The 27,602-nt window shown below is 43.2% G+C and overlaps 1 protein-coding gene across 1 annotated transcript in view; it reads left to right on the top strand.

The window, feature by feature from the left end:
• Nucleotides 1-27,602, top strand: part of LOC306698878 (neural-cadherin-like) — a gene marked incomplete at both ends in the record, with an annotated part of 75,648 nt that overhangs the window by 31,791 nt on the left and 16,255 nt on the right. The window contains 20 exons of the mRNA XM_079163369.1: nt 1,037-1,286; nt 3,969-4,111; nt 5,619-5,791; nt 7,135-7,303; nt 7,896-8,066; nt 8,443-8,615; nt 11,229-11,396; nt 12,498-12,747; nt 13,260-13,387; nt 13,793-13,979; nt 15,538-15,681; nt 17,115-17,398; nt 17,787-19,395; nt 20,123-20,216; nt 21,027-21,211; nt 22,048-22,277; nt 22,774-23,051; nt 25,100-25,314; nt 26,730-26,857; nt 27,026-27,153. Of these exons, the coding sequence (XP_079019495.1) occupies nt 1,037-1,286; nt 3,969-4,111; nt 5,619-5,791; nt 7,135-7,303; nt 7,896-8,066; nt 8,443-8,615; nt 11,229-11,396; nt 12,498-12,747; nt 13,260-13,387; nt 13,793-13,979; nt 15,538-15,681; nt 17,115-17,398; nt 17,787-19,395; nt 20,123-20,216; nt 21,027-21,211; nt 22,048-22,277; nt 22,774-23,051; nt 25,100-25,314; nt 26,730-26,857; nt 27,026-27,153 (5,107 nt within the window). The remainder of the gene's footprint in view (nt 1-1,036; nt 1,287-3,968; nt 4,112-5,618; nt 5,792-7,134; nt 7,304-7,895; nt 8,067-8,442; nt 8,616-11,228; nt 11,397-12,497; nt 12,748-13,259; nt 13,388-13,792; nt 13,980-15,537; nt 15,682-17,114; nt 17,399-17,786; nt 19,396-20,122; nt 20,217-21,026; nt 21,212-22,047; nt 22,278-22,773; nt 23,052-25,099; nt 25,315-26,729; nt 26,858-27,025; nt 27,154-27,602) is intronic.

Here is a 27,602-nt window from a genome sequence, read left to right as displayed (position 1 = left end):
AAAACAAGTTAATTTCGCAATGTGCTGGACTGCACGCTAACTAATGAAATGTCAAAGTTTTGAGGCACCAAGAGAGTGAAATCCCCATTACATCGTCAGCTTGCATTCTATTGGGCAAAGACACAGCTGAATACTTGTATACAATGAGGCTATCACTTACACTTTATCCACTGAGGAGGAGAATATATAAATAATCTTGAGTTAAAAGCACTTGTGACAGTGAGGTTTAAGGTAAATTTACTGCTTTAATTCTTTAACATTTACTGAGCCTGTCACATTATACACACTATGCAAAGAGTGTATAGTAAATTGCCAGTCTTGAGCTACAACATAACATTGAGGAAAGAATCAAGCATTGGCTGCTGGTGCCGATACTTGACAATACTTGATAAACACATCAAAAGAATATGCAACATGCAAGCGGTATGAGCCAGAGGGGCTGTGTACTGTCTATTTTTACTTAGTTGATATTCTTTACTGTTTATTACTTTTACTCTGTATCTTGTGTGCACTGTCCACTTTGCTGCTGTGATCCTGTAAATTTCCTCACTGCGGGACTAATAAAGGATTATCTTATCTTATCTTATCTTAACTTATCTTAAGAAATAGTGAGTTTAAGTGAAATTCACCAAACAGCAATCTTAAAGTTGCACTGCAACCAAGGGTGTCAATGTATGTGGCTGTAATCCCATCACACATTAGAAACAAATCTATAGTATTTCTGTGTAATTACCTCAGAACATAATCATTTCCCAACACTCCCTGCAGAAGAAAAAAAACATCTGGTTCATTTCATTCGGTCTTTTTGCTGTTTTTATTAAGCTCATTTTTGCAAATGATGGAAGGGGCACAGTGCAGTTTGCGTGCTCGTAATTGTAGCTGTCAGAGCTCATGATCTATTACATGTTTTGCAAAGCCATGAAGAGATAATGATATACAGAGATGTCAACATAGTCATCAGCTGATGCCATCTCATCAGCTCATTTCGATTAACTGTAAATTGATGGTCCTTGTGTGATGTTTTCCCTCCCGCCAGTGTTGGCCACGGACTGTGACTCGGGGTTAAACGCTGAGCTCACCTATTACACCCTGAGCCCGGACTTCAGCATTTCGCCCCATGGGACTGTTTTCCCAGCTGGCCGGCTGGACTATGAGAGGCCTAACCATCTGTATGAATTTGTGGTGATGGCGACGGACAGCGGGGACGAGCCTCACTCTGGCACTGCCACGGTCCGTGTGAGGATGGCAAACATCAACGATGAGGCCCCTGAATTCTCCCAGCCTGTGTGAGGAGCTTTACCACTTCTAAAATACCTATCCATCATTTGTCCTGTTTACAGTTTATTCTGCCTTTCAGACAACAAATAAAATCACGACCAAGATGTGACCTATAAGAAAAAGCTGATATGGATGTAGTTATTGATATTAATTCCTACTTATTGAGGGCTCAATACGTAGCATCTGGAAGGATATATATTGGAATAAAAAAGTGCGAGGCCAAGACAGAGCTATGAGTGGATCAATAAGCTATTATAAAAAGTATACAGTGTATGTGTCTTTGTGAATGTTGATTCAGATAACACAACAAGTTTCTTTTCGAGGCACCTTTCACTTCACTTGTTTTGCTGTATGCTTTGTTACTGTGGCCCAAAACCTAACAGCAACAATTTGGCCAAAGTTCAGCTGCAAAGATCAAAGTTTGTCGCCAAGATGACCAGTTTAAAAAAAATGTTCCTGCTGCTGGCACTGCTTTATCTCTGATCCACCAGCTGATCACTGCTCATACCATCGAAGCTCTGCTCTTTGAGCAGGCAAGGTAGTTGCACCACAGATATATAATAGGTTGTTACATTAGACATCACAGACTTGCCTTCCTTCAGGCTATTCAACGCAACAATATTTGACACTGCGTGTCATGCCATGAATAGTGGCCAACTTGCATTCACTGCGCTGTAGTAAAAGCACCACCATTCAGACAAAGTCGATATATTTTATTTGGCGTGTTAATCACAGCCATCTGGCATCAAATCAACCTGTTACTCAATTCTCACACATTAACCACAAACACAGTGTGACATTGTTACTTTCTTAGCATGTGCTTGGGGTTTGCTGAAAATGCCTCTTGTTCAGTATTCTAGTAAAATCGCAGCATTCAGACGCCGTTGGCTGGGGTTTATTTTTGGCCTTCTCCAAACGCACGCAGTAAACTGACATTCGGATGCAATCCAGTGTGTCCTCGACCGCCTTCTTGGCAAAGCTGTACGAGTGGGTGGGCAGTAACTGTCACTGTGGCTCCACTGCATTTATTTCCCCAAAAAGAGTAAGCCGCTTGTCCTGTCAGTCATGTTTCAATGACCTTCACAGAAGGCCGTTGCCTACCTCTGTTACTCGCTCTCGTTGCATTGTCAGGTGTCAGTCTCGGTGGGTGGCTAGACACAGAGCCAAACAGGCGGGCAAAGAGGTGCAGATGTAAGCAGACAAACATAAAAACGGGGGAGAAAAACACTGAAACGTGGTTGCAGGGCGAGCGAGAGGAGAATACCAAAACATGCACAGCGAGTAGACAGGAGACGGCCAGTCAGATATGCAGATAAACAGAGAAGCCTGTCGGCAGTCAGACAAATTCTCTTGCCAGACCAGCAGACAGATAGTTAGGAAAGCAGGCATTTTGCCAGCTAGGGTGTGTTGGACGTTTCGTCATACTGTGGCATGCTGAGGTGAAGATAAGCACTGTGAGGGCAGAAGAGGAACCGAGTGGACAAAAACAGCAAAAGACAGACATGTAGAGGTGGACTGATGGATACTACGATGTTTTATGAAATGTACTTCGAGTCAGACTTATTGAGATACTCCGACATGTGAGTGGACAGGCCAGTGTTTCCTGGCATGACCTCTGAATGAGTTATGGAGAGGATAAAAGGGAGCGACGGACAGGCAGAGAGCCTGTGAGAATGCAAATAGCCCGACATGCAGGCCAGCAGACGGACAGGCGGGCTTCCTCCGTCTGACTACAACTTCCCAGTTCAGTGAGATGAAGGGAGATACTTCAGAAAGAAAAGCCAAGGGAGTGTATGTGTCTCCTCCCAGAGAACTGCGGAGAGGTGGCCTCTGAGCCGGGTGACAGATTACAGGTCACTCATGTTGCCACGGAGACTGCCGCAGCTGGCGGAGATGAATCACCCATCAGCGTTCTTCTGTAAACCATCAATCACCTCTAACTTCTCACTACAGACACAGACGCCCACCCCACAACACACATACTTACACACACACACACACATCAGAAGAGGATACAGCAGAAAATCTCACAGAGATGAGTTCTGCTGACGAATCAACTCACACTCTGTGAGAACGCCGCCCCCTCTTACAGTGTCTCCAACTCCTCTCTGTGTCTGTCAGACTACCTCGTTCCTTCCGCTCATCTCTCTTCCCTCTCACTCCCGTTTATCACTTTACCTTGTCATTTCAGTGCCAGCTGTCTTTCTTGTCACTTGGCCCTCTCTCCCCTCTGCTCTGTTCTCCATTTCTTTTCATCTCCTCGTCCTCCAAGTCACACAGTTCATCTCCACCCCATCGTGCTTTGTACCACAGTGGTATATCAGTCTCCTTTTGTCGCGCTGGGCATCTCGCTGCCCAGCTCCACAGAGCGAGCAAATCACTGTTGACATTTTAAAAGGCACTGGATCAAATGGCCCACAGTGGGCTGGGTATGTGGAAGCCCCATTTGTCCAATGACTTCACCATCCCAGTAGACATCATCATTTGTCTGTAGTCTGGCCAGCTAAAAGGACAGGTTAAATCATAGTGACAAGCAAAAGCCACAACCATAAGTCTAATCAGCCTGCTGATGCTGTGGACTGTGTAAATGATTTGTACCTCCTGTCTGTGTGTGTTTCCATCATTGCCTGATGACTTCCATGTGTGCTCTCACTTCCTTGCCCTTGTAAAGCTTGAGTTCCACTTTGCAGGTATCGAACGTTTGTCTCCGAGGACGCGGGGCCCAATACTCTCGTCGCCACAGTTCTAGCCAAAGACCCAGATGGCGATGGTATAATCTACTCCATAACAGCAGGAAACGAGGAAGGAAACTTCGTCATTGACAGCCAGAAAGGTGATACTTCTTAATGTTTCCAACGAGGCTTCACATTTGCAGCTCTCGTTCTAATTGGCAGGCTTTCCATCAAATCGCACATTCAATTTCCTCTAATACATTCCTGCTGCAGCGGTGGGCAATGAACTTTCAACGTCAATGTGGAAATATATTGAAAGTTGATATTAAAAGCTGTGATTTCAATATTAACGCCTTTCTTTCTGTGATTGGAGACATAAATATAAAGGCTGACATTTGGGAAATGTACACAATTTTTTTTTTGCGTGTACAGAGAGGAATGTTTCTGAGCTTTCTAGCATTGGTGACTGCACAGTTTATCTTTTTTATTTACCCTTTGATCCGAAACCAGTGGCAATCACTGTGACATTTGTCACCCAACCCTTTCAATTCAATTTCACAACAACTGCTCTATCATAGCTCACAATCTTCAGGCTGCGCTCTGTCAGCTCCTCTTTCTTTTGTGTCGTCTTTTTATATTCCTCTCCACCCTTTCTGTGTATCCTCAGAGATAGAAAATACTGAGGCTGATATCATTTGGGTGCAGGAAAACCACTATACTCCCTCCCACTTACCGTATATGCGAAGAGTGCTGGCTCATTGAATAGCCACTAGTGCTCATGTCGCATTTGTAAACAAGGTTGACATTTAAGCCGGGAGAATTACCGTGTACATCCCACACTTCGCTTATTTTAATGTAGTGGTGCAGTGCTGTCAACGTCACGCATTGTCATTAGGAGCTAGGACCCTTCTCTGCTCTGTGGGCAGCCAGGATCACAAGTAAATTGGGAGAGAAGGAAGCCAGGCACTCGCATCTGTGTGTCTCAGCACGCTGTGTTGTCTTTAATCAAGAGGACTGAAAGAGATGAATAGAAACGCAGCGAGAGAATAAAAAATCTCCCGATGCTCTCGCTTCAATGAGTTCCCCCCACATCACAGGCTGCTTGTTCGTCCTGCAACCTCTGATGTTTTTGTATTACTGTTGACGAGAAAGATGTTGACTCAGATGCTGTATCCTTTTATCCCACCTTTTATCTTGACTTTTACATGAAAGCAGACAGGAGGGGGAGAGAAGAACAGCTAATAGGCATCTGCTGAGCCTGGTTAACTTCTAACACAAGTCACTTACAACTTTATGTTTTTGCTCACATGCGTGAGCTGGATGGGCATCTTTAGGGGAGAGCATGCAATTATTAGATTAGCAATGTGACGAAATCACCACTGTGAAATTGAGTTTTGGGATTTAGTCTGCCTATCAGATTTTTACCTTTTTGTGGACTTCTGATGTGAATTTTTCCACCAGTCGCTATCTCGCCCCCATATTTGTAGAACAACAACATGCAGTACGCTCTTTCTGCTGTGTTTTTATTGATAGCACATTCCTCACCGTGCAAGGCCACATTGGCAATAACAACATCCTGCTTAATGACTAATGGAATGGCTGTGCTTAATGTGTAAGGAGGGACCATGTTTTATAATGTGTAATTTAATGGGCCTGTGGTCTTTGTAGGGTTGATTCGTCTCCGCTCCACTCCCCTGCCCAAGCTACAAGGCCTGGAGTACGTCCTGAATGTAACGGCCACAGATGACAATGCATCAGGCGGCCCACACCCTCTCGTCTCCACCGCACGAATCATCGTTGGAGTTGACGACGTCAACAACAACAAACCTGTATTTGAGGAGGTGAGGATTTTTTTTGAGGTTTTTTGAGGTTAGTGCAAAGTCAGCACGAGGTTGAAAGAAGACCAGAATTTCCCTTTAATTCATTTTCAGTTAGCTTTAAGGGTATTGTTTTTTTTGGAAACTCTTGCTGAGAGTTAAATGAAAAGATTGCCTTCCATTAAGACTGGAAACATGAAACAGCTAGCTTGGCTCTGTCTAAAGGTGACAAAACAAGCATTTTTTTTCCAAAATATCTAACAATTCCTTTACAGCATTGTTTTTGTCGCTGTTACTGTTGCTGTTGCTGTCAACCTGAAGCCTTCTTAATAGCTGACAGTCAGTTGTTTTGCCTCAATTCAAAGAATGTGCCTTCACAATATTGCTCCATTCTTCTCTTATCTGCCTGTGTGTCTCATCCTCGCGGTGCACTTATTCCTCTGTCGATCACTCCTTCCTCCCTCTCCTCATCCCACTCTCCAGCTTTTATTTTTTTGCCCTGGCGTTCTCATTTCCCTGGCCTCCGTCTCTCTTCGCTCTGTTTTCCCAGGAGTTCTGATTAGCCTGCACAGCCACTCTATCTTTAGGCGCTCCATTGGGATTTCAATTAATTTGTGAAAAAAAAGTGCAATATCATCACAATATACTTTACCTGTTTAATTAACTTCCTTCTTAATTAGGAATGACTTGAACTTCGGCAGAAGACTTACTCTCCTGAGGTCTTTCGGGTGGGCTGGAAGTCTTGGCAACTTGATGTGTTTTAAATATCAAGTTACGCCTCAGAATCCATCTGGGCTGGAATGACCTTATGTTTGATATTATGTGATTATTACGAACAGCTACCTACAGGCCACACTGTCTGTGCCATCACGTCCCATGAACCTTTGCATTATTCTTCTTTATATTGCTCGCTCGCATCCTTTGATCCATCTCCCTCCCTCTGTTTCACAGAAGCTCCTCCTCGCCTATTGTTTTTCATTTTTCATGGTCATTCTGTTGAAAGAGTAGCGAGCATTTATATATGATTTCAAAAGAGAAAGACTCCAGAGAGCAGCTCTTTATCTGGGGCATATGTTCATGAGGGGAATGGATTGGTTTAGACAAAGCTGTTCACTGCTGGCTCTTCAAAAGAAATCAGCTCAAGTGTTTTTATTTCCTTAGATGTGGGCTATTGTATCTATAACGGCCATATTGTTTTTCATGCACAGTACATCCCTATGTGTTCGTAGTGACCTTCTACTTAATGAGTTTATTTTTCTTTGATCCCTGAATTCTCATTTATGTATAATATCTCATATATGAGAATTGTATTTATTATTTCTTTGTGTCTCTCCTTCTTTCTCTCCCCCTCCCTCTCTCTATCTCAGTGCCAGCAATATCGTGAGCAGGCTTCAGTGCTGGAGAACCAGCCAACGGGGACTTTTGTGTTGCAAGTGCATGCGGTGGATGCAGATGAGGGAGCAAATGGAAAAGTCAAATATGGCTTAATGCACCGAGACAGCACCATGCCTGCCTTCAGAATTCATCCAGACACAGGTAGAGCGGTCACGGATTGTCTGGGCTAAAACAGCTCTTAATTAGAGCACTGAGTTCACTGTAGATAGGCAGTGCGGCATGTTAATGGTAATTGACTTCTCTAATTCAACGTTCCAGGAGAGGAAATGTTTGTATAATTCCAGTTGCTATTCCCATGAATGAGTCAAATGCCAGAACCTGTCTGTCAATCATCATTTTAGTTTAATCTGGTCAAGCTTGGTGTTATAAAAATGACTCTACACATAATGAAGGGAAAGCAGTTCTGAAGTCCTAACATGTGGATTCAACACGTTATTCTGTCATTCTCTTTAAGGCTTCTGTTCTATTTTCTTCATCTCAACATTTAATAACAAAGTCACTGCACTTGAAAGGGCTGCTCGCCTTACTCAGAGAAATGTGCAATTGTTTACTTGTTTTCTTGATTTATGTGCGGATGGTTAGATTTATAGATAGACGCATTGGATGGTAAGATTGATGGATGGATGGATGCATCCACTGATAGGTGAATTGGAGAATTTTTCACTGGGTGGATGAATTTAAATGCATTCATGTGTGTGTGTGTTTGGCGGGGGTTTTTGTTCTGTATTCACAGGAGCGATTGTGACAGCCAGACGGTTCGACAGGGAGCGGCAGAGAGAGTATTCAATAACAGTAACGGCCACTGATTGGGCGGAGGAGCCGCTCATCGGCATCTGTCAGCTCACGGTCCAAATCCTGGACCAGAATGATAACAGCCCCAAATTTGAGAATTTGCGCTATGAGTGTAAGTAATGAAAACAATATACATGCCGGTACAACTGTAAGAAAAAAATAATCAATATTGTTTGAGCTGGAGCATCACAAGAACCTTAAAAACGCTGAGGTAAAGAGGTTAATTGAGGATGTGTTTTAGAGTGTGGATGCAGTAAATAAGCCTCCACATTGGGTAATATGTATGGGGGGGATGAAATACCATTCCATCTCTGTGTAGTAATTGTAAATATACCAAAAAACGTGGTAATAACCTAAATTAGTTTTAATTAGCATAATAACCATGTCCCAACGTTGTAACCACAAAGCCTCTTGCTTGACCTTTACCAAACTTTGCCAAAAGCCTTGTACGTTTCTACTCTTGTTCACATTATTTCTATCCCCTGTAGACTTTCTGAGAGAAGACACTTTGGTCGGTACCAGTTTCCTTCGCGTGGCAGCTCACGATGACGACTTTGGAACTAATGCAGCTATCACCTACTCCATGTCCCTGGAGCAGCCTGAGTACCTGCGGGTCAACCCTGTCACTGGATGGGTCTACGTTAACCAACCCATATCACAGGTCAGTCAGCAGTTATTAGCAGGCTCTCTGTCAGCTGGCAGACACACACACACACACACACACACACACACACACACACACACACACACACACACCTACTCACACACACATCGTCTGTATCGCATGGCGGCCTGAGGGTCTGTGTCAGCAGAGTTAATGAATAAGCCACATCCAAGTGCCTCTTTCTGCTACTCCCAATCTGGGGTATGTGTACTCCCAGAAGTGATACATGTGGAAAGACCCCGGAGAAAGAAGATGGAGCGAGACTAATTCAAGCTAAACAAATTATTATAAATAGGTTTTAACAAGTTGGGATTCCTGTGGTTATATGTGATGACTAGTTCTGTCTATTTCACTACTATTGTTATTAAACACTCTCCTTTAAATGTGCATATAAATCCTCAAACCTGTTTGAAGTAGCTGTAAAAAAAAAAAAAAAGACATGCTGATTTTAAGTGTAGGGCACAGGTTTTTAAGAAGCTAATTATTACAAACCAAGACTCGCTGTCCATCTTAAATACCCTGGCTAGAGATTCAAGGCCTTTTCATTTCAGTTCATCATCTGAGGCTTTGATAAGTAGACTGACAGCCTGCAGCGGCTTGAGACGAGTCGTGTATTTTGAGAGAATTAACTGGAACTATTTGGAGGCTGGAAGATTTAAAGCGCAGGATGAAGTTAATAGGTGAATTATTTTAGTTATACATGAAACATGAAAACTAGCTATGAAGATTAGCAAGTCGTCCTTTACTGGTTTATGTTTTTCAACTAATTGATGCACTGCAAGTGTTATACCGTGTCAGTGATGTAGCACTTTTTATTTTACATTTCTGATAGGTGTGTTGTAGACTTTGATGTTTTCTAGCCTATCAGCGCTCTTCTTCCTGTTCTCCTCTTTCACTTATTCAAATGTAAGAGTTGTTCTTTGGCTAGAAACTTGCAAAAGCACTATAGAGCCTCAGCCATTTTTTATTTAACATGCTTTTTAGTGCAGTAGTGATAGAAGTCTCTGGAAATCTTGCCGCTGACTTCATGCAAAATTAAAAGTGTTAAGCCCAAAACCTCGCTGAACAAAGCTGTTGCATATTTAAAAGTGGTTTCAGAAGCTGTTTGAATCACCCCGCAATCTTTTTCGCTGTAACTCAGATTGTAAAAGCAGTTCATTAAATGTTAAATGTCTCAGCTGATCTGATACATTGTTCTCTTCTGATTTAGTCATCACAGTTTCTGATTACAGTGAATAAGTATTAAGGCCATATTTCACACCACTCTTCAGTACAGTTCCCAATCCACTTCAGTGGAATATGAAGGAGACAGGGTTTTGAACTACAGTGATTATTCTCATGTCCTAAGACAGTATAGCCAGAGCCAGCCTCTCCATACTGTACAGGGCAGCTCCACAGACAATGAAGTGGAGAAGATGGAAGGTTGCTGTGACCGTATCCTGAATATTTCCTGGATAATGTCTGGTGCATATCTGACACTATTACTGCAAATTGAATTTTAAACCTCTGTTGGACGTTACCACAAAGTCAGTCAGTCGTTCATTTGTTGTAAACGCAGCAGCTGCTCCACGTTGGACATCACAGAATGCTATCTTTTTTCTCTGCAAGCTTTGGAACAGAGTTGTACTTGTTCACAAATAATAATTGGATGGTCCCACGAATAGATAAAGAAATTTCTATAGTTAAGAGAGATCTCTTTTTGTCTGGAACACAATAATAGAGTGGCTATGCCACGATTCGCATCGATAGAATAATGCCGCTGATGGCTGAAACGTTACATCTTAACAACTGAATTCTTATACAATCAATTTTTCATTAACAAAGTGGTACACATGACTTGCATTATCTTTTACTGTGAGTGGTTAGAAATACATTTCCTTGTGTGGGCAAAAAGAGGCCCTTTAGTGGATCTTTATAGTGGGTTTTTTTCTTCACTCTGGTGTGAGTGTAATGTTGATGTTACCCATTGTCTAATTTAGATGAAAAGAATAAAATACTCTAATGACCTCTTACGGAATTTTTTTTTTTGCTGTCCCTGCAGTGTCCACTGTGATGAAATACAGTTCCCCAGTCAAATGTACTCCCTCATTTCCTAGCGGTTCAATTATAGCAGAATTAGAAAGGTAGAAGATCTTTTGTGCTACCTGAATTTTAGCTTAATGCATTTGTAAGGCTCACACTGTTGCCTCTGTTGTTCGACACCTAATGAAATGATTTCCTAAATGGAGTTTACGCAACAAGTACAGGCAGGAGCTTGAAGTCATTACTGCCCATCAGCTGATCACGAGCTGATCACTCCGAGCGTCAGCTACACACTTATTCACATTACAGAGAGGTCCATTTAAACACCTCGCTCCGCACCGTTAGTGGTTATGGCTGTCTGTAGTTTCCCACAAACCACTGCTGAAGACACAACGCTGTTACTCAGATTTAAGAGATATTTGTGAATTTTATTACTTAATTTCACTATGCTTTGTTATATTTTACACATCTATTGCTGGGGCTCATTTGATAGTTCATCAAAGAGTTTCTCATTAATAATGTGTAAATCAGCTAATTGTTTCAGTTGTAAATGTCATGATGCTACTTTTAGTGACTCGACTTTTGCAGAGAACTTATATCACGCGGGACATCATAGCGACCGACGGAGGGGAACGAAACACTTCTGTGGAGCTGGCGGTCACCATCACCAACGTGAAGAACCAGCCTCCACAGTGGGAGAAGGAGAGCTACAGCGTCGTCATCCCTGAAAACGCCGCCAGGGACACACCACTAGTGGTACGTGTAACTTTGATCCAAAGTATACTGTTTATATTAGCACGTATGATGTTGAGCTGGTCTCTTGATCTAATTGAACCAGCTGAATGCCTCCTGGATTAGTGCACAGGCTGAGTGTTATTCAGACGCTGTTCTCATTGTGCTCAAAATACACCTTTGAAAGCTTGTCAGTGCACTGCAAAATCTGAAAACGTGTCTTAGTTTGATGCTTTTGGAGAAAGCTGACATTGGATTGCATGTGCTAAGCAAGTTTCATGAGTCCTGGCTTATTAAATTAATTCAAAATGTCTCATTTGATTTGAGGAATATATAGCTGTCAATCTGGAGAGCAAACAAATCCCTTTCACCTCGAGATAAGAGGTTATTTCAGGGCTCAGACACAAAGGTTTGACTCTCATCCTACTCTCATCCTACAGATAATCAATTATTGCAATCATTAAAATCAATTTTTGACATAAGTGATGCTTCTTTAATACTACAAACCAAAAATGCGGTCTGACCTATCATGCCTGGACGTTAATTATGGAGCTATAGCCTGCAGTCAGTTAGCATAACTCAGCATAAAGACTGGAAGCAGGGAGAAACAGCTAGTCTGGCTCTGTCCAAACTTTTAAAATATGGCTACCAGCAGCTCCAGAGCTCACAAATAGCACGTTGTTTGTTATGCCAGTCTGTTTTGTCCTCTTTCAAGTCTTTATGCTAATCTAAGCCAAGCTGATGTGCCTCTCTGCTTTAGCCTTACTGAGCCGCAGAGACATGAGCGTGAACATAAACTAAGCTGACTGTCTCCTGGCATCTCATGGTGCGGTGGTTATCTTCTCATCTCACTTTCGGCAAGAAAGCAAATGAGCGCATTTCCCCAAAATGTTGAAGTAATCCTTTACTGTCCACCTATGACGTCATACGGGTTTAGTCAGTCAGCCACATGGGTTTACACTGGGAAACAGATTCACTGAAGGAGTGGACCAAGAGCTATTTGACCATTTGCTCAGCTCAGCGTTGTTTTCTGCTTTATTTTGCATCGGTCTTCCAAAACTCTAACTAACTGAATCCAGGCTTTTCGCCAAGCAAAATCATGATCTAACTCCTCATCCTATTCAGACAATCAAGGCGACCTCTCAGCTGGGTGATCCGAGGGTGACATATAACCTGGAGGATGGCATGGTCCCCGAAACCAATATGCCAGTTCGTTTCTACCTCTCACCCAACCGCGAGGACAGCTCTGCGTCCATTCTGGTGTCCGAGCCGCTGGACTACGAGACCACACCCGTCTTCTCTCTCCGGGTTCGAGCACAGAACGTGGCCGCGGTGCCTCTGGCAGCTTTCACTACAGTTTATGTCAATGTTACAGGTCAGTTTGATTATATATATTTAGCATATAACTTAGTGTAGCGAGGGATAATTACCTTCTGGTTGGTTAAATTAATTGTCAAAATGCCATCTAATGACAGTATCATAGGGTTGAAAAGGTAATGATACAAATATAATAACAAGATGATTCTAAATATATATAACAAATTTATATGAGGCTTTGTTTGTTCTTTTTTGCAATATGGCAAAGGCAAAACTGATTTATTTGTCTGAGGTGTGACATCAAATAGCAAAAGGATCATTTGATTATCTTTTAGCTGTTAAGTATAACGTTGAGTTCATCTGCAGGTGAAGTAGTCCAACATCCAGAATGTTTAAGTCAGCAGCTTCAAAAGCAGTGTTGCCCTCATGTTTTTTTCTTCAGAAAATCAAACCTTTAAATCTTTAATGGCTCCATTTACAGGGGCTACAGCTTTGAATATTTATTCCCTTTTTACGATCTGGAAATGAACACATTATCAATTTGCTTCCAAATCTGTCTTCTCTCCTCAGATGTCAATGACAATGTGCCATTTTTCACATCCTCCATCTACGAGGCCTCAGTAACAGAAGGAGCCCAGATAGGGACTTTGGTTCTCCAAGTGTCTGCCCATGACAAAGACTTGGGTCTTAATGGAGAGGTTTGTGGTTATCTATTATTTGTCTTCATGTTGTGCGGGTATAAAACAAAGAAGAGATTTTCAACCACCTATAGACTATACTTTTTTTTTCGCTAAAACATCCATGCTATGCTAGAAGGAGTTATCTATAACATCACACCTTAATCCCTCCAGTGCGGAAGCTTTTATTCCAGAGTTGTCGAGGTGGTATTGGATACTGTGCCATCACAGGTGAGTGACTGACCTTTGTGACAGCATAGTTGGGGTACAGAGTATCGATCTAATTGTGTCTGTAATGAAAAGACAGTCTCTGGGAATATGATAGAGACCTCCTGACATTTACAGCTACAAAGCCTTTAATTGCGGCTATCATTTTTGTTTGAAAGAATACTGTGCCTTAACTTTCAAATTACTTGCGCTCCACAGATAACTTACTCTCTGCTGAGTGACAGCAGTGGCGACCACCATCTGTTCCGCATAGCCCCAAAACTTGGCATCATCTACACAGAAGCCGTGTTTGATCGCGAGGCGCGTAGCTCCTATTTGCTGGAAGTTCAGTCGGAAGATGGCCAGGAATCGGCACGACCTGGCAAGAACAAACAGCCCAACTCAGGTTAGAAATTATGAGGATTTTAATGATGATATGATTTATTAATCTAGCATAAAACTGCTCATGCTTTGTGTCATTAAAGGAATAGGTTGACATTTTGGGAAGTACACTCACTGGGAGATGATTTACACACATATCTGTACGCTTAGCTTAGCACAGACACAGAAACAGCTTTCCTAAAATGACAAACTATTCCGTAAAGACAATTCAAAGCCCATTTTGGACTGATTTGTATGCCAATAATAAGGCAGTGACAGTTACTTCAGATTTAATGTATCCCCATCTTTTTCAGTCATACAAATTGTTGTTTTTCATTGTATTTGCATTCTAGGCATTGTGTGAGTTGACAGAGTTAACTCTGCCTGGTGCAATGTCGCATTCATAAAAAGCAGCGATGTTCTAAGCCTACAGGGCAATACTGAAAACGTCATTCTCAGTGTTGCGTCCTCTGTGCACTGTGTTTTAAACAGACCGCATTGGCATGATTCATTCATTTACACTTTGGGATTGACTTTGGAAAGCGGATCTTAATTTGATTTAGTCCACTGCTATGACCAGACCAGCACCTCTCTCTTCCATGTGAAAATAGATAATAGAGTTTAACAATAGAGTTTTCTTGGCACTGTTTTTAGTAACAACCCCTTTTTTTTTATCCTGTTTTTTTAATTTGTTTGTTTACCATGTTCCCTTTGTGGTATTTTGGCAGTCATGACACCTGTATCTAGAGTGGCGTAATACCACGTTCTTATTCAGAAGTGGATCTTTTGCAAATGTTTGCAAAGGAGGTATTAGGGGTAAAGGGTGATGTTTCGAAGCAGTAAAGCCTTCTCTTCAGAGCTACAAGGGCTGCTTAGCATCTGCAATGAGCCTTAGCTGTGTCTTGGGCTACGAATCTCCCACCTCCAGAAGGGCTCATCTCCTCTGCAAACATTATCTGTCTCGCTGCGTCACCTCTGGGATACACCAAGACGAGGAGGGAAATGTAAAAACAAGCCGAGAAAATAGAGCCAGCCACCACCACCGCCATCTCTTACTGCAGCAGCTCCAAATTAACATGTCACCCATGTATACTTTGAGCAGATAGTTTACTCTTTCTAACTAAAGAAATAAACAACGTAATGAGGAGGGCACCGACAAGACACAAACACTTGTCATCTTATAAATATTTAACCTTCCCAGGAGAGAGATTCTTTATCTACTCTCTGGAAAATAAAAAAAGGAGCTTGTTGAAGAGGTTTAGCCCCATTACTGTTATTATCTCTGTTTAAAACAGATACCCCAATAAAACAATATACTCATGTCAAAATGAATAATTTATGTAATTTACGGCACATATTTACGAGTAATGTTTTTTCTGATTTTCGTGTCAATGAGGCACTTTGCGTTCGGTTAAGTGCTTCTTCCCCACTAAACAGTGACAATAAATTGTAGAATCAATAAACTGATGGAGGGAAAATACACACATACCGTGTTTGGCCAAGTGTGTGTGTGTCTGTGTGTGTATGTGTGTCTGTGTGTGTGCTGTGCCGCTTAATCTTCTGCCATTCTGTCATTCTTGCAGACACAGCGTATGTGAGGGTTTTCATCAGCGACGTCAACGACAACAAACCAGTCTTTGCTCAGCGACTGTATGAAGTCGGTGTCGACGAGAATGCAGATGTGGGCCTGGCTGTTGTCACCGTTAGTGCTAATGACGAGGATGAAGGTATGCTTGATGAGGCGGCAGACTGAAGAGGTCCCTGTGAGATTTCACCGGTGCCACTTCCTAGAATTAAAGGTTAAAGAAGCCAGCCAACCAGAACCTATATAAAAGTTTTTGTGCAGCACTTAAAAACCTCAAAGAAGTTTCTAGATTGCACTTTCTTTATTTCTCTCTCACCTTTGAAATAACAGTAAACAAAGTATTTTGGCAGTTTGTCAGTCAATTTCCCAGCGGGGAGTTGTGTGCCAAGTACCCACCTTTTGTGCAAAATGTCCTGCATTTGCAGCAGAAAGCAGAAAGTGACCCTTTGGGCAATCTTTCCCAATCCGGCCTGAGCTCTGATGAAATCATGCCGTGTGCTAGATTTAGCAGTAGTCATTTGAGTGCTTGGTAATGCACTGTTGCACATATGTTCCAAAAAGAGTGACACGCTCCCACACAGTAGGTGGGCGGGATTTAACCAATAAAGCAGTTGCTCATCCTCCGTACAGCAGTCGCCTAAGATCCCTTTATCAGGCATGTTTAGGTCCGTTAATCAAGTATTTATGGCGAGCGGGGGCGCAGCTTAGACTGGGCTGCAGCACTAATGATGAATAGCTGTGGAATAACACCAACCCCCAACATAAAAGTTGCAATACTGTTGCACTTGCGTCTGAGAGGCTACGCTCAATCTGTCTTGTTTAAAAAACCAACACCCTGGGCTTGACTGCTGTAAGCCTACCAGATCCCTGTGGGAGGCAGGGAGCACTTTGTCAGCTGGGGTTGTGTTAATAGTACAGATTAGTGTATTTACATGGGATTTTAGCTACTTTAAACCAACAGGATGATTGAAAACGAAGACTGTTCATTCGAGGAGATTATTTTATCTATTCCAACGTTAAACCGGTAGACTGGATGGTCTCCATGGACACAGTAGATAAGTTCAGATATTGACTTCCTCTTTACTAAACTACACCCCCCCCCACCCTTTCTCGGGCCTCAAAATCATTCCCAAGAGGGCCCTATCAAAGTGCATTACAGTACAGTGCTTTTTTACTCTCATGCTCCCTTCTACTTTTTTCGGCAGTCTTTTTTTAATTAGTATCTGATTAAAGCCGAGGAGACGAGGTACAACGTTACCATTTAATTAAGTAATCAAAACAAGAAAGGGATACATGAAAACCTACTATTGCTTAGGTCTTGGAGGAAATGAGGTGTAATACTCTTGTGGTTACGCAGCTCTGTTATTGCTAGAATGATAGTGCTTCCGCTTAAAAAGTAACGGGACAATACTGAATTATTCAGCAGCTACCTACAGTAAAGTCTATTACCTTCTCAAAATGTTGCTACACTTGTGTTTTACCTTTAGATTTCAGTTACCTTATAAGATGGTTTATTTGCAGAATCAGGACAGTGATTTCACATCCCAGTCATGCATTTTGTAATTCCTGCCACAGGAGCCAATGCCAAGCTGCGCTACCAGATAACATCTGGCAACAAAGGTGGAGTTTTTGACATCGAGCCAGAGGTGGGGACAATCTTCATTGCGCAACCACTGGACTATGAGCAGCAGAAGAGATACAAGCTACTCGTCCTCGCCTCCGACGGGAAGTGGGAAGACTATGCGGCCGTGGTGGTTACTGTGGTTAACAAGAACGACGAGGCACCCGTGTTCTCCATGAATGAGTATTATGGATCTATCACAGAGGAGCTTGATGGGTCACCTGTGTTTGTACTACAGGTGAGCGGCTGAGATGATTACGCTGCAGCTTTTTGTTCTTTAATTACCGTAATCAATAGATCTAATTATCTTGACAGCTTCTCAAAGTGTGGCTGTATGTGGCCGCTGAGTATTGCTTACAATTGATTAATGTTATTTCAGTGTATCTACTGTTCGTATTTTAGTATTTATACTAGTAAATTATAGACTTTTCATTCCACTAAGTTGCAAGACACATGCCTGAGCAGAGCTCATTGCTTTAATTTAGGTGGTCAGGAAAAATTGGCTGTCTAAAAAAACCCAAGAAGACCTGGGTGACGGCTGAAACGAGATAAGAGGAAGCAGTAATTTGGGTTCGACTGGATGACTAAGTATCCATTTTCTTAAGAAGATGCCTTTATCTCCCCAGGTGACAGCTACTGACCCAGACAAAGATGCCGACCAGGGCGCCATACGGTATTCCATTCATGGCCAGGGGGCAGAGACACACTTCATGATCAACGACATCACGGGGGAGATGTATGCCCAGCGCACCATGGACCGAGAGGAGCGTGCTGTCTGGCGCTTTGTTGTCATGGCAACGGACGAAGAGGGCGAAGGACTTACTGGCTTTACGGATGTTATTATTAACGTGTGGGACATCAATGACAATGCCCCCGCCTTCACGTGTGCGCCTGATAATTGCCACAGTAGCGTTACGGAGAACTCCCCTCCTGGAACATTTGTTGTGGAAATGACCGCAGTAGACCTTGACGACGCAGCCGTAGGTCAGAACGCAATCCTCACGTACTGGATTACAGAGAATGTGCACAAGGCAAACAATGCAGACCTTTTCACTATTGATTCCAGCACCGGCACTATATCTGTGGCAGCAGAGGGTCTGGACCGGGAGCTTGCAGACAGCCACCGGCTGGTAGTGGAGGCCCGGGACGGCGGGGGTATGATAGGTACAGCTACTGCCACTGTAGTTGTAACGGACATCAACGACCATGTGCCTAAGTTTAGAGAGGACCGGTGTGGCGCTCGCGTGCCTGAGAGCACTAATGAAGATGCTCCCGTCCTGGAATTGAGCGCTGTGGACCCTGACGCAGGCACGTATGGCCAGCTGGCCTTCACTGTGGTGGCAGGAGACGCGGAGCAACGATTCTACATGGTCAGCCACAGACTGGAGCAGACGGGCACACTGAGGCTGAAGAAAAAGCTGGACTTTGAGAAGCCAGGGGAGCAGCGGTTCAACCTCACCATCAAGGTGGAGGACTCTGACTTCTCCAGCCTCATCCACTGTCAGGTTCAAGTGGAGGATGTGAATGACAATGCTCCTGTGTTCACCCCGAGCTCGCACCTGCTCTCCCCTTTGCCTGAGGACGTAACTGTAGGAACCAGCATCATTCAGGTCGTGGCCAGTGACTCCGACTCAGGCCTGAATGGGGACATTTTGTACAACATTTTCCCTCAATCTGACCCATACGGACATTTTACAGTCAGCCGAGCCGGTGTGGTCACAGTTGCCAGAACACTGGATAGGGAGACAGTGGCGGCTTATGAGGTGGTTGTCATGGCGACAGATCGGGGTACCCCGGCACTGACCGGCAGTGTCACGGTCCACTTGCCGCTGCTAGACGTGAATGACAACGGGCCAGAGTTGGAGGCAGCCTACGCCCCTGTGCTGTGGGAGAACAGTCCAGCACCTCAAGTGGTCTGGCTCAACGGGAGCTCAACCCTGCTTCATGTTGTGGACAGAGACTCCTCAGAGCACGGGCCTCCTTTCGCTCTCTCCCTGCCCTCACTTTACTCTATCCACTTCCACCTGCAGGATCACGGGAACGGCTCTGCCACGCTCACTGCCCTGCGGAGGTTCGACAGGGAAAGGCAGAGCGAGTTCCACTTGCCGGTGATTATGATTGACAGCGGCGATCCACCAATGACAGCCACTAACACACTCACTATCACCATCGGCGACCAGAATGATAACGCCCATCAGCCAGGAGAGAAAGATGTCTATGTGCATACCCGCAAGGGTGAGTTGCTGGCTTCCCTTCATTTCATTTTCCTTTGCCCCGTGCTTTCGCTACAGAGCTTTTCACTACAGGCAGATATTTGAATGAAGAGGGGAAACTGAGGCTACAGCTGAAGGGTAAAGTTTTCATTCCCATACCTGTTCGGTGTAGTCTGGAATTCATAATTGCACTCTTGCTTTTACATTCCAGCAGTGTTTTGTTATGGTAATATCGTTGTCAAATCCTTTCTCAAGCCTTCAGCACATCCCTTCCTTGCCAGCCCTATGAATAAAGCTCATTCGAGCATCACATTATGATAAGAATCATGATTGTTCTTTTTGTATTTTTTTTTTTTACCATCCAGGTAAGATGGTTAGGTATGTTGTCTTGTTAGTGTTTTGATCGCACACTACATGGCAGTTTTGGTAATTGTGGAAAAACGCAACGGCGTGACTCATCCAGGCTGCCATTGTTTACCCAGCTGCAGTACTCTGGCAGTGCAGGTCGATAATAACATAATCCATACAGAGATAGCCGTGCATCCTTAAGCTCCACGCTCTCTGAAGTGGAGCACCGAGAGCCTATTCATTCCAGCAGTGGGGCTCCACAGTTATGAGCATAATAAGTAGAAAAGAACACAAGAATGCAAGATAAGGAGAAGAGAGGGACGAGAAGATAAGTGTTGGCATCAGCAGATTTTGTCCAGACTGAATCAATGTGTGCATGTGTGTGTGTTTACCTTGAACAGGAAGGATGGAAACTGCGGCACTGGGGAAGGTGTATGCCCCAGATCCTGATGACTGGGACAACAAGACCTACACTCTGGAGACAAGCGCAGCCAAGTAAGTGCTCACTGTTCAATGCATATCATTATTTTCTCTGAAAACATTCTGATCTCCAAATGTGCAGCACAAGTACAAGTGCTAAAGCAAAACAGTACCAGAAGAACTGCCAACATTGTAGAATTTGGAAAATAAAGAGGATGTGGACTCAGCGTTGAGGCTGTATTTCTGTATCAAGTCCTCTTTCAGTGATATCACTTGGCCTGAAACGTGCCTAACAGGTACTTCTCCTAATCTTAAATCCTATTCCCTCGCTTCTAAAATGAGCTACACTTTACAAAAAGGGACTCTAATAATAGCCGTCAACAGTGATTGCCTCTCTGGAAAATGCAATCAGATTCAAGCAAACTAAGCAATCTGGGTCCACCTGTATGGTGTTCCCGAGATGAAACAGACCCTACAAACGCCGTATGACTCCATCAGGTTCCTTGTGCCGCTATTCAGTATTCACACCCTCAAGATCAGATTAGAAATACCAATTGCACATTTGTTTTATTCATATACCAAATTCTGACAGTTGCCATGACAACTATGAAGCTCTTTTGGAAACAAATAGTGTATTTTTTTTCTTCTCCTTCTTGGCGTTTTTTAGTTTTTTTTCTCAAAATGAATTCGCATTAACTTTCTACTGGAGTAAACCAAGGTAACCTGACCAATTCTCTACTTGTCTGTCTGCCATCCGTCAGGTGCTTTTCTTCTGAACAAGAGCTCAGGAGCAAAAGAAGCCACTTGTCTCCTTTATTTCTCTCTTTCTTTCATCTATCTCTGAAGCCGTCCTCGCCTACTTAACAGCTCCTCTGCTTTTCACAGATACTTCAGTCTGAACCAGAGCTCAGGAGTGCTGACCGTCAAACCGAACACTCCAGCAGGCAGCTACTGGTTGAGGGTCGGCGTGTCTGATGGGGTGTGGCCCGATGTGTTCTCAGGGGTCAGAGTTCATGTCAGGGAGCTGGAGGAAAAATCCATCTTGTCGTCCGCCTCGCTGCGTCTGACCGGTAACGTTGGCAAAAACACTGACTCACCTGATGACATAACACAATATTGTCTATAACGTTTTTTTGGTTGGATTCCCAGTCGCAGTCATCCTCCACAAAACAGAGAGCTTGTTCTTTGTTGCCGTTGTTGTTCTATTCTTTTTTGAGGCCGATGTTGAGAGAGACAGCATCTGCCACAGGCATGAATAAATTGGTACTTTTCACTAACTGATTATCAGGTTGTCAATCCAGTTAACGCCGAAATAATAGGCTGTCAGTAGACATCTTAACACTTGCATTATTTAACAGTTCTAAGTATTGTAAAGCAATCTTTCACACTTGCTTGCTGGTAACAGTTTCCTTCTTCTTCTTATTCTTTTACACTCTGAAGTTTATGTTAGAGTGTTCATTCTTTTGTCAGTCTCTCAGAGCAAATGGGAGTTGTAAAGGTCAATTTGGAAGTGTCAGGTAAAGTCCTTGACATTTAAAAAGCCATTCGGCGGCTATTATGGATGCCTCTGACTCCAAGTCATTATCATTTTTGGAGATTAAAGATGACTACCCACATTCTACAGATATTATTGGAAGGTGGCACCACAAATGTGATTGATTTCCCGGTCATTAAAATATGTTGTACAAGGCAACGCTTCAAGACCCTGACTTTACTTCAGTGAAGAAATAAACGATTTTTACTTGACTGCATCACGACTTATTCGCCTTATGGATGATTCAGCGAGGAAGTGGATCAATAGCCAGAGATGTACCTCTTGTGCTTATGGAATCAGGAACTCGGTAGGCTTTGATCAACTCTGTAGTTGTCATTGACGAGTCAGTAGTTCTCTCTTTGTCTCCTGAAGGCATAACAGCGAGAGAATTTATCGACTCTCACGTCGAGGGGAAGAGTCGACTGGAGACGTTCTGGGACTTCCTGTCTGAGACGCTGTCTGTCAGAACGGGGAGCATCAACATTTTCAGCATAGCAGACAGGGAGGAGAGAACCGTGGACATCCATTTCTATGTGCTAACTGATAATGGCTACCTGCGCCCTGAGAAACTGCATTCTGTCCTCATCGCACATAAAAAGAAGGTATATATACCATTGTGTCTGATAGATAGAGATCAATGCTCATATATCAAGTGATACACTTGGGAGCTTGAGTGGAAGAGATAACGGGGCTCTTTATCTGCCCTTTCATTTTCACACCAACTTCCTGTCTGTTTACTGCCTGGCCCTGTCATGTCTCTTTGTCTCTTCAATTCATTTCTTTTCTTTGTCTACTTTCCTTTTTTTCGCTTCTTTCTGTCATGTTTTGAATCTGCATCATTTCTATTCCTCTGCCATTCCTAATTGTATGTCTTACTCCTTTAAAAAACAACCAGTTATAGAATATTAAAAGCATTTATGGAGGCCTGGTCTTCTTCTTTTGCATTGCTTGTGAAGCCTTTTAACCGTCCAGATGTATATCACTGTGTGCTCACCCACATTGGAGATACAAATCCTTGTATCTTCGCTGACAATTATTGTAATTGCCATGTTTGTGTCCTGCATCTCCTCCCTTCTTCTCTTTTCTGGCTCTCCGCAGCTGCAGTCACTGCTGCGTGCGAATGTGAGCCAGGTGCAGATAGATGAGTGTGTGCGCACCGACTGCAAGACAACCAGCGGCTGCTCCACACAGTCAAGCATCATTGACACGCCCACCCTGGTAGACTCAGGTGCCTTATCGCTGGTGTCAGTGAAGGTGACGTCCTCGGCTGTGTGTGGCTGCGCTGCCAGGGAAATGGCCCACCAGCCCTGCTCCTCCTACCCCATTAACCCCTGCCTTAACGGGGGAACCTGCGTCGACACCCAGAGTGGATACAGGTGAGAGGCATGTCTCCAGGTGTTCATGGGGACTGGAGTTGGAAGAGGCTCTCAAAAGATAGGAAACCAGGAATGGGAGATTCCTGATGTGCTGCAGTCTCTCCTCTCTAGTCCTGTCAGGCGTCGTGTAAGAGTGTCATCTTGGAAAATGAGCCCAGAATTACTAACAGCCCCTCTTGTGAGAAAAATGTCCTTCACCTGCAACTTGACCTAACTTGCTTGAGCTGCACTGCTGTGTTGTCATCTGAATATGGAGTAGCAGGATTTTTCAAGAGGCTTTGGGCTATTTGCAATAAAGCAATGTGCATGTACGTGTATACCAACCTGAACTCTGTGTGTGTCTTGGCCCTTATTATTTAAATTAGGCCTCTAGATTTATAGCTTGATATTGAACATTTTAAATTGTGGTGTGCTGTCTTTTGCAGAACCTGACAGTAAATAATGAACATAGCTTTTGTGTTAAGGTCATTAGCATATTAACTCTAAATATTTATATATATGTGTAGTCAATATAAAGACCTTCAACTTCAAGTGTATAGGTCTCTGTGGGAGTCTAGAAACAGCATGCAGTTCATTTCATGAACACTAATGCCCAGATTAAATAAATATAGGGCAAGGGGATTAGTACAACTCTGGCCCCCCTCTATGCTCACAACTTCTCAAAATCTCCTTTAATACCATTTACATGCATGCATGCAAGTTCATGTACCAGTGTACAGAAATCTCTCTTTTTTATCTTTTAAATTCTCTACTGCAGCTAATCTGCACACTGCTGAGAGAAGCCCTTGTTCTGCAAGAAGACTATCTCCCCATATGTGCTATATGTGCCCCCATATGAATGCACCACAACCATAAAGAATCCAATTTTTGGTTCTATCCTCTGTCGAAGGAGCTTAACAGGCAACCTCAGACGGCAGCTGATCAGATATTGTCAGTCAGAAGTGAGAAAAACATGCCCTGCACTTCTTGATTTGGATTGGCATCGCTCTCATGAGTCACATGAAAGAGCAGTGAAACAGTGAGGTGCTGTGCACGCCATGTGCATACGTATGCATAAGGCTACGCTCCACCTAAGCCATCCCGTTCGATGGATCAGTATTCCTGACATGTGTTGCCCCGCTGCAGAATAAACAGTGATGGGGAGAAATAGCCCCTAACAGCCTCAGTACACACAGCCTTCCTCAGACATTGCATGGAAATAGATGGCTTTGACATTATCAGCGAAGCCAGCTTGTCTACATGCCTACATTGGAGGAGATAGGACGATATCAACCGGTCCCTTCCATCCTGGTGATCACAGTAATATAATGAGCTGTTTTTTTATCACTGTATGTATCTCTCCCTTTATGGTATTTTTGTATGATTATTAATATTTACCATTACGGTCTCACACACAAACGTTGAAGATAGGCATGAAAAACATTTCATTTCCAGCTACTGCTGGAGCAGTGATCCCTAACACTCAAGCTCTAATCAAAGTAGATAAGTACAAGAAGAGGCAATTGCACAGATATCAACCAAAGCGTGTAATACCTTAAGAATGAGAAGGGGGGCGGGTGGGGATAAGTGAGAAAAAGTCCAGGAAATCACTGATGGCACGGTGCATAGAAAAGAGAGAGAACTAGAATTAATTATCTCGTAACAAAGAAGATGTGATGTGCCGAGCCAGAGCGTTCTCCAGAGGGTTCAGCCCGGCCAGCTGAGATAGATGAAGAATAGAGCGGCGTAATGTTGTGTTCATAGCTAATTGATTGAATGTAGAATTGAATATTCAGGGCTTTGTTGCGAATGCAAACAATTGATTGACGAAAGCACTTTCTTACCTGGCTGTGGACAAGTCGGCATGTTGGTGCAAACGTCAAAGCCGCTCCCTGTGGGAATCAACAAGACCGTCACGTCCACCACAGAAAAGTCACCACGCTCGGATCCAGATTGGACAGTGTGAAGATTTCACAGACCACAACACATGAACGACACTGATTGTTTCTTTCCCCATCTTTCGCATTGATTTTCCTCACAGGTTTTTTTTCTGCCTCTCTGTGCTACAGGTGTCGCTGCCCCCCGCAGCTTGAGGGGCCAGAATGTCAGCAGGCAAGGCTTAGTTTCCTTGGCAACGGCTATGCCTGGTTTCCCCCCTTAAGGCCATGCTTTGATAGCCATCTTTCACTGGAGTTCATGACAGAGGAAGACGATGGACTGCTTCTGTATGCGGGCCCGGTGGCCACTCTCCTGCCTGGGGATAGTGAGGACTACATGGCCATAGGTAAACTATGAGTCTGCATAATTAGATGCGTGCCAATGGACCTGTGGGCCATTTTTGCACTAAAACTTGAAACTTAATTTTGTGTGTTTAATTGCTGGATGGTAGCTAATCAGATATATGAGGCAAATTGTTTCTGCTGAGGGATATAAAAACTCACTCTACCGAGTTATACAGTAAGTACTTAATGTGCTGCTACACAGTCAACCCACTTTAACTGCTTAATGTGTATGTAATACTTTGTCATGAGCCACAAGAAATAGTGCTCCCGTGTCACAACAGTGGTTCAGCTCTTGAACAGACTCTGTGCCTGGTAGATATTCAGTGTCTCAGTCAAGATCACATCAGCAAGGTTTATTCTCACTGACACAAAGGCTCGTACCTGAAGGCTCCAGGTGAAGGACAGTTGTAAAGAATTTATCAAACTGAAAGGGTATAGTGATTGCTAGGTATAGGGATTTATACTTCCAGTATATTTATTTATAAATTCAATTTCATAGGACTAGTATATTATTGCAACCCGACGTGCATTACTGTAATGACTCATGTTACTTATAGAAACTATCGGTAGTGGTAAATAAACTAAATAGTAAAAGTAATACATTTTACAGAGCGCTTTAAAACACTGCTGCATGTTGTTGAAGTTACTGGCAAGTTACTGGATTTCAGATTCCCTGCTATAACCCTGCTGTGTTATTATGTATTGTCATTCTCTTCTTGGGTTTATAGTGTATGTTTGTTCTGAGGTGAGAAGCCTTTATACATCCCTTGGGCCCGTATGAAATAGTAATTTGCATCTTGCCGTTTCTTTCTTTCTTTCCAATACATTTCATCACATTTTTTTTTTCCCTTGACCTTGCTGGTATATTTTGTCAGGCGAGCAAGTTAAGCTCTTTTTCTACAAATCTCTAAGAGCCTTTTAATGCCTCCACGCCATCAACAGCTGTGGCCGGAGGATTTATGTTTTTGGGTTATCTGTACCATTATCGTAAACGTGATATCTCGGGAACACCTGGAATTAATTTCTTAAAATTTGGCACGAACGTCCATTTGGAGTCAAAGATTAATTGATTGGATTTTGATGGTCAAACGTCAAGGTCACTCAGACCTCACGTCAATCCAATCCTCGTGAATGCGATATCTCAGGAATGCCTTTCGGGAAATTAATTACATCTGGCACAAACATCCACATTGACTCAAGGATGAACTGATTTGTAATTGGTTGTCAAAGGCCAAGGTCACTGGAAAAGTGATGACGTTTCAGACAGACATGGATGTAAACTGCAACTGGACTGGTTGGCATATAACCGCAAGGCGGTAATTCTAGTTTGAGTTGAAAACATTTCATTCAGGTAAAATGATAATCTTAATTTACTTCTGAGTAGCTAATGTTAATTCTGAACTTTCTTTTTCCTCAGAATTGATTGGTGGGACACCTAGTCTGAAAATTAACCATGGTTCTGGGACCCTGGTCCTCCAGTTAACAAATAACGTTGGGGTAACTGACAGACGCTGGCATCGCCTTGATGTGAGGAGCAACAGTAAAGTAAGAGAAGTACATCATTACATGTCGTTCTCTCTTCCTCTCTGTGTAAGGAGAAGATGTCAGAATAAAATATGTGCTGTAACTTGTAGAGCGCGCCTGGCTATATTATACTCACACATCCATATATGCAGCAGCGATGACCTCTCTCCACTCTCCCTCAATTTAAAGGAAGTGCGCTTCACTCTCGATCGATGTTCCAGTGCAATTATCATGGAGACAGAAGGCGTGGACTCATGGGCAGTGACAGAGGACCGCTCATCCTGTGAAATCCGTGGGGTCACACCCAACCGGGACAAGTAAGAGCAATGATTAAATGTACCAAGTCTGAACACTGCACAAAATAATAACCAGACGGTTCTTGGGAATCCTAAAGGGAGACATTAAGTACTAAATGATAGTATACATAATACATTGTGTTTATTATATTCCATAACATATACATGAACATGTAGACATGAATAAATAAACGTGGCTACATGTTTGTTTTGAAAAACCCCTGTGTTTGAAGTAACCAAAGATTAGAAATTCTCCGGAGGTCCTTCTGGGGTTTTCCTGTGGTTGTTGTCTATTAATCTTCTAGGGTCTTGTTCTCTTCACTGTTTTTAAATCTAAAAGGATGTTTGGCCCAAAGGAAAAGCGTCTTTGCAATCACATGTCCCCACAGGGATAAACAATCCTATATCGAGTCCAGGCATTAGCAGTCACAGAGGAAGCAGTTTGCACTGTGGTAAAAGTCAAAATGATG

Source organism: Pholis gunnellus (genome assembly GCF_910591455.1).
Source record: "Pholis gunnellus genome assembly, chromosome: 7".
Lineage (NCBI taxonomy): Eukaryota > Metazoa > Chordata > Actinopteri > Perciformes > Pholidae > Pholis > Pholis gunnellus.
This window is presented reverse-complemented; position numbering and strand designations above follow the sequence as displayed.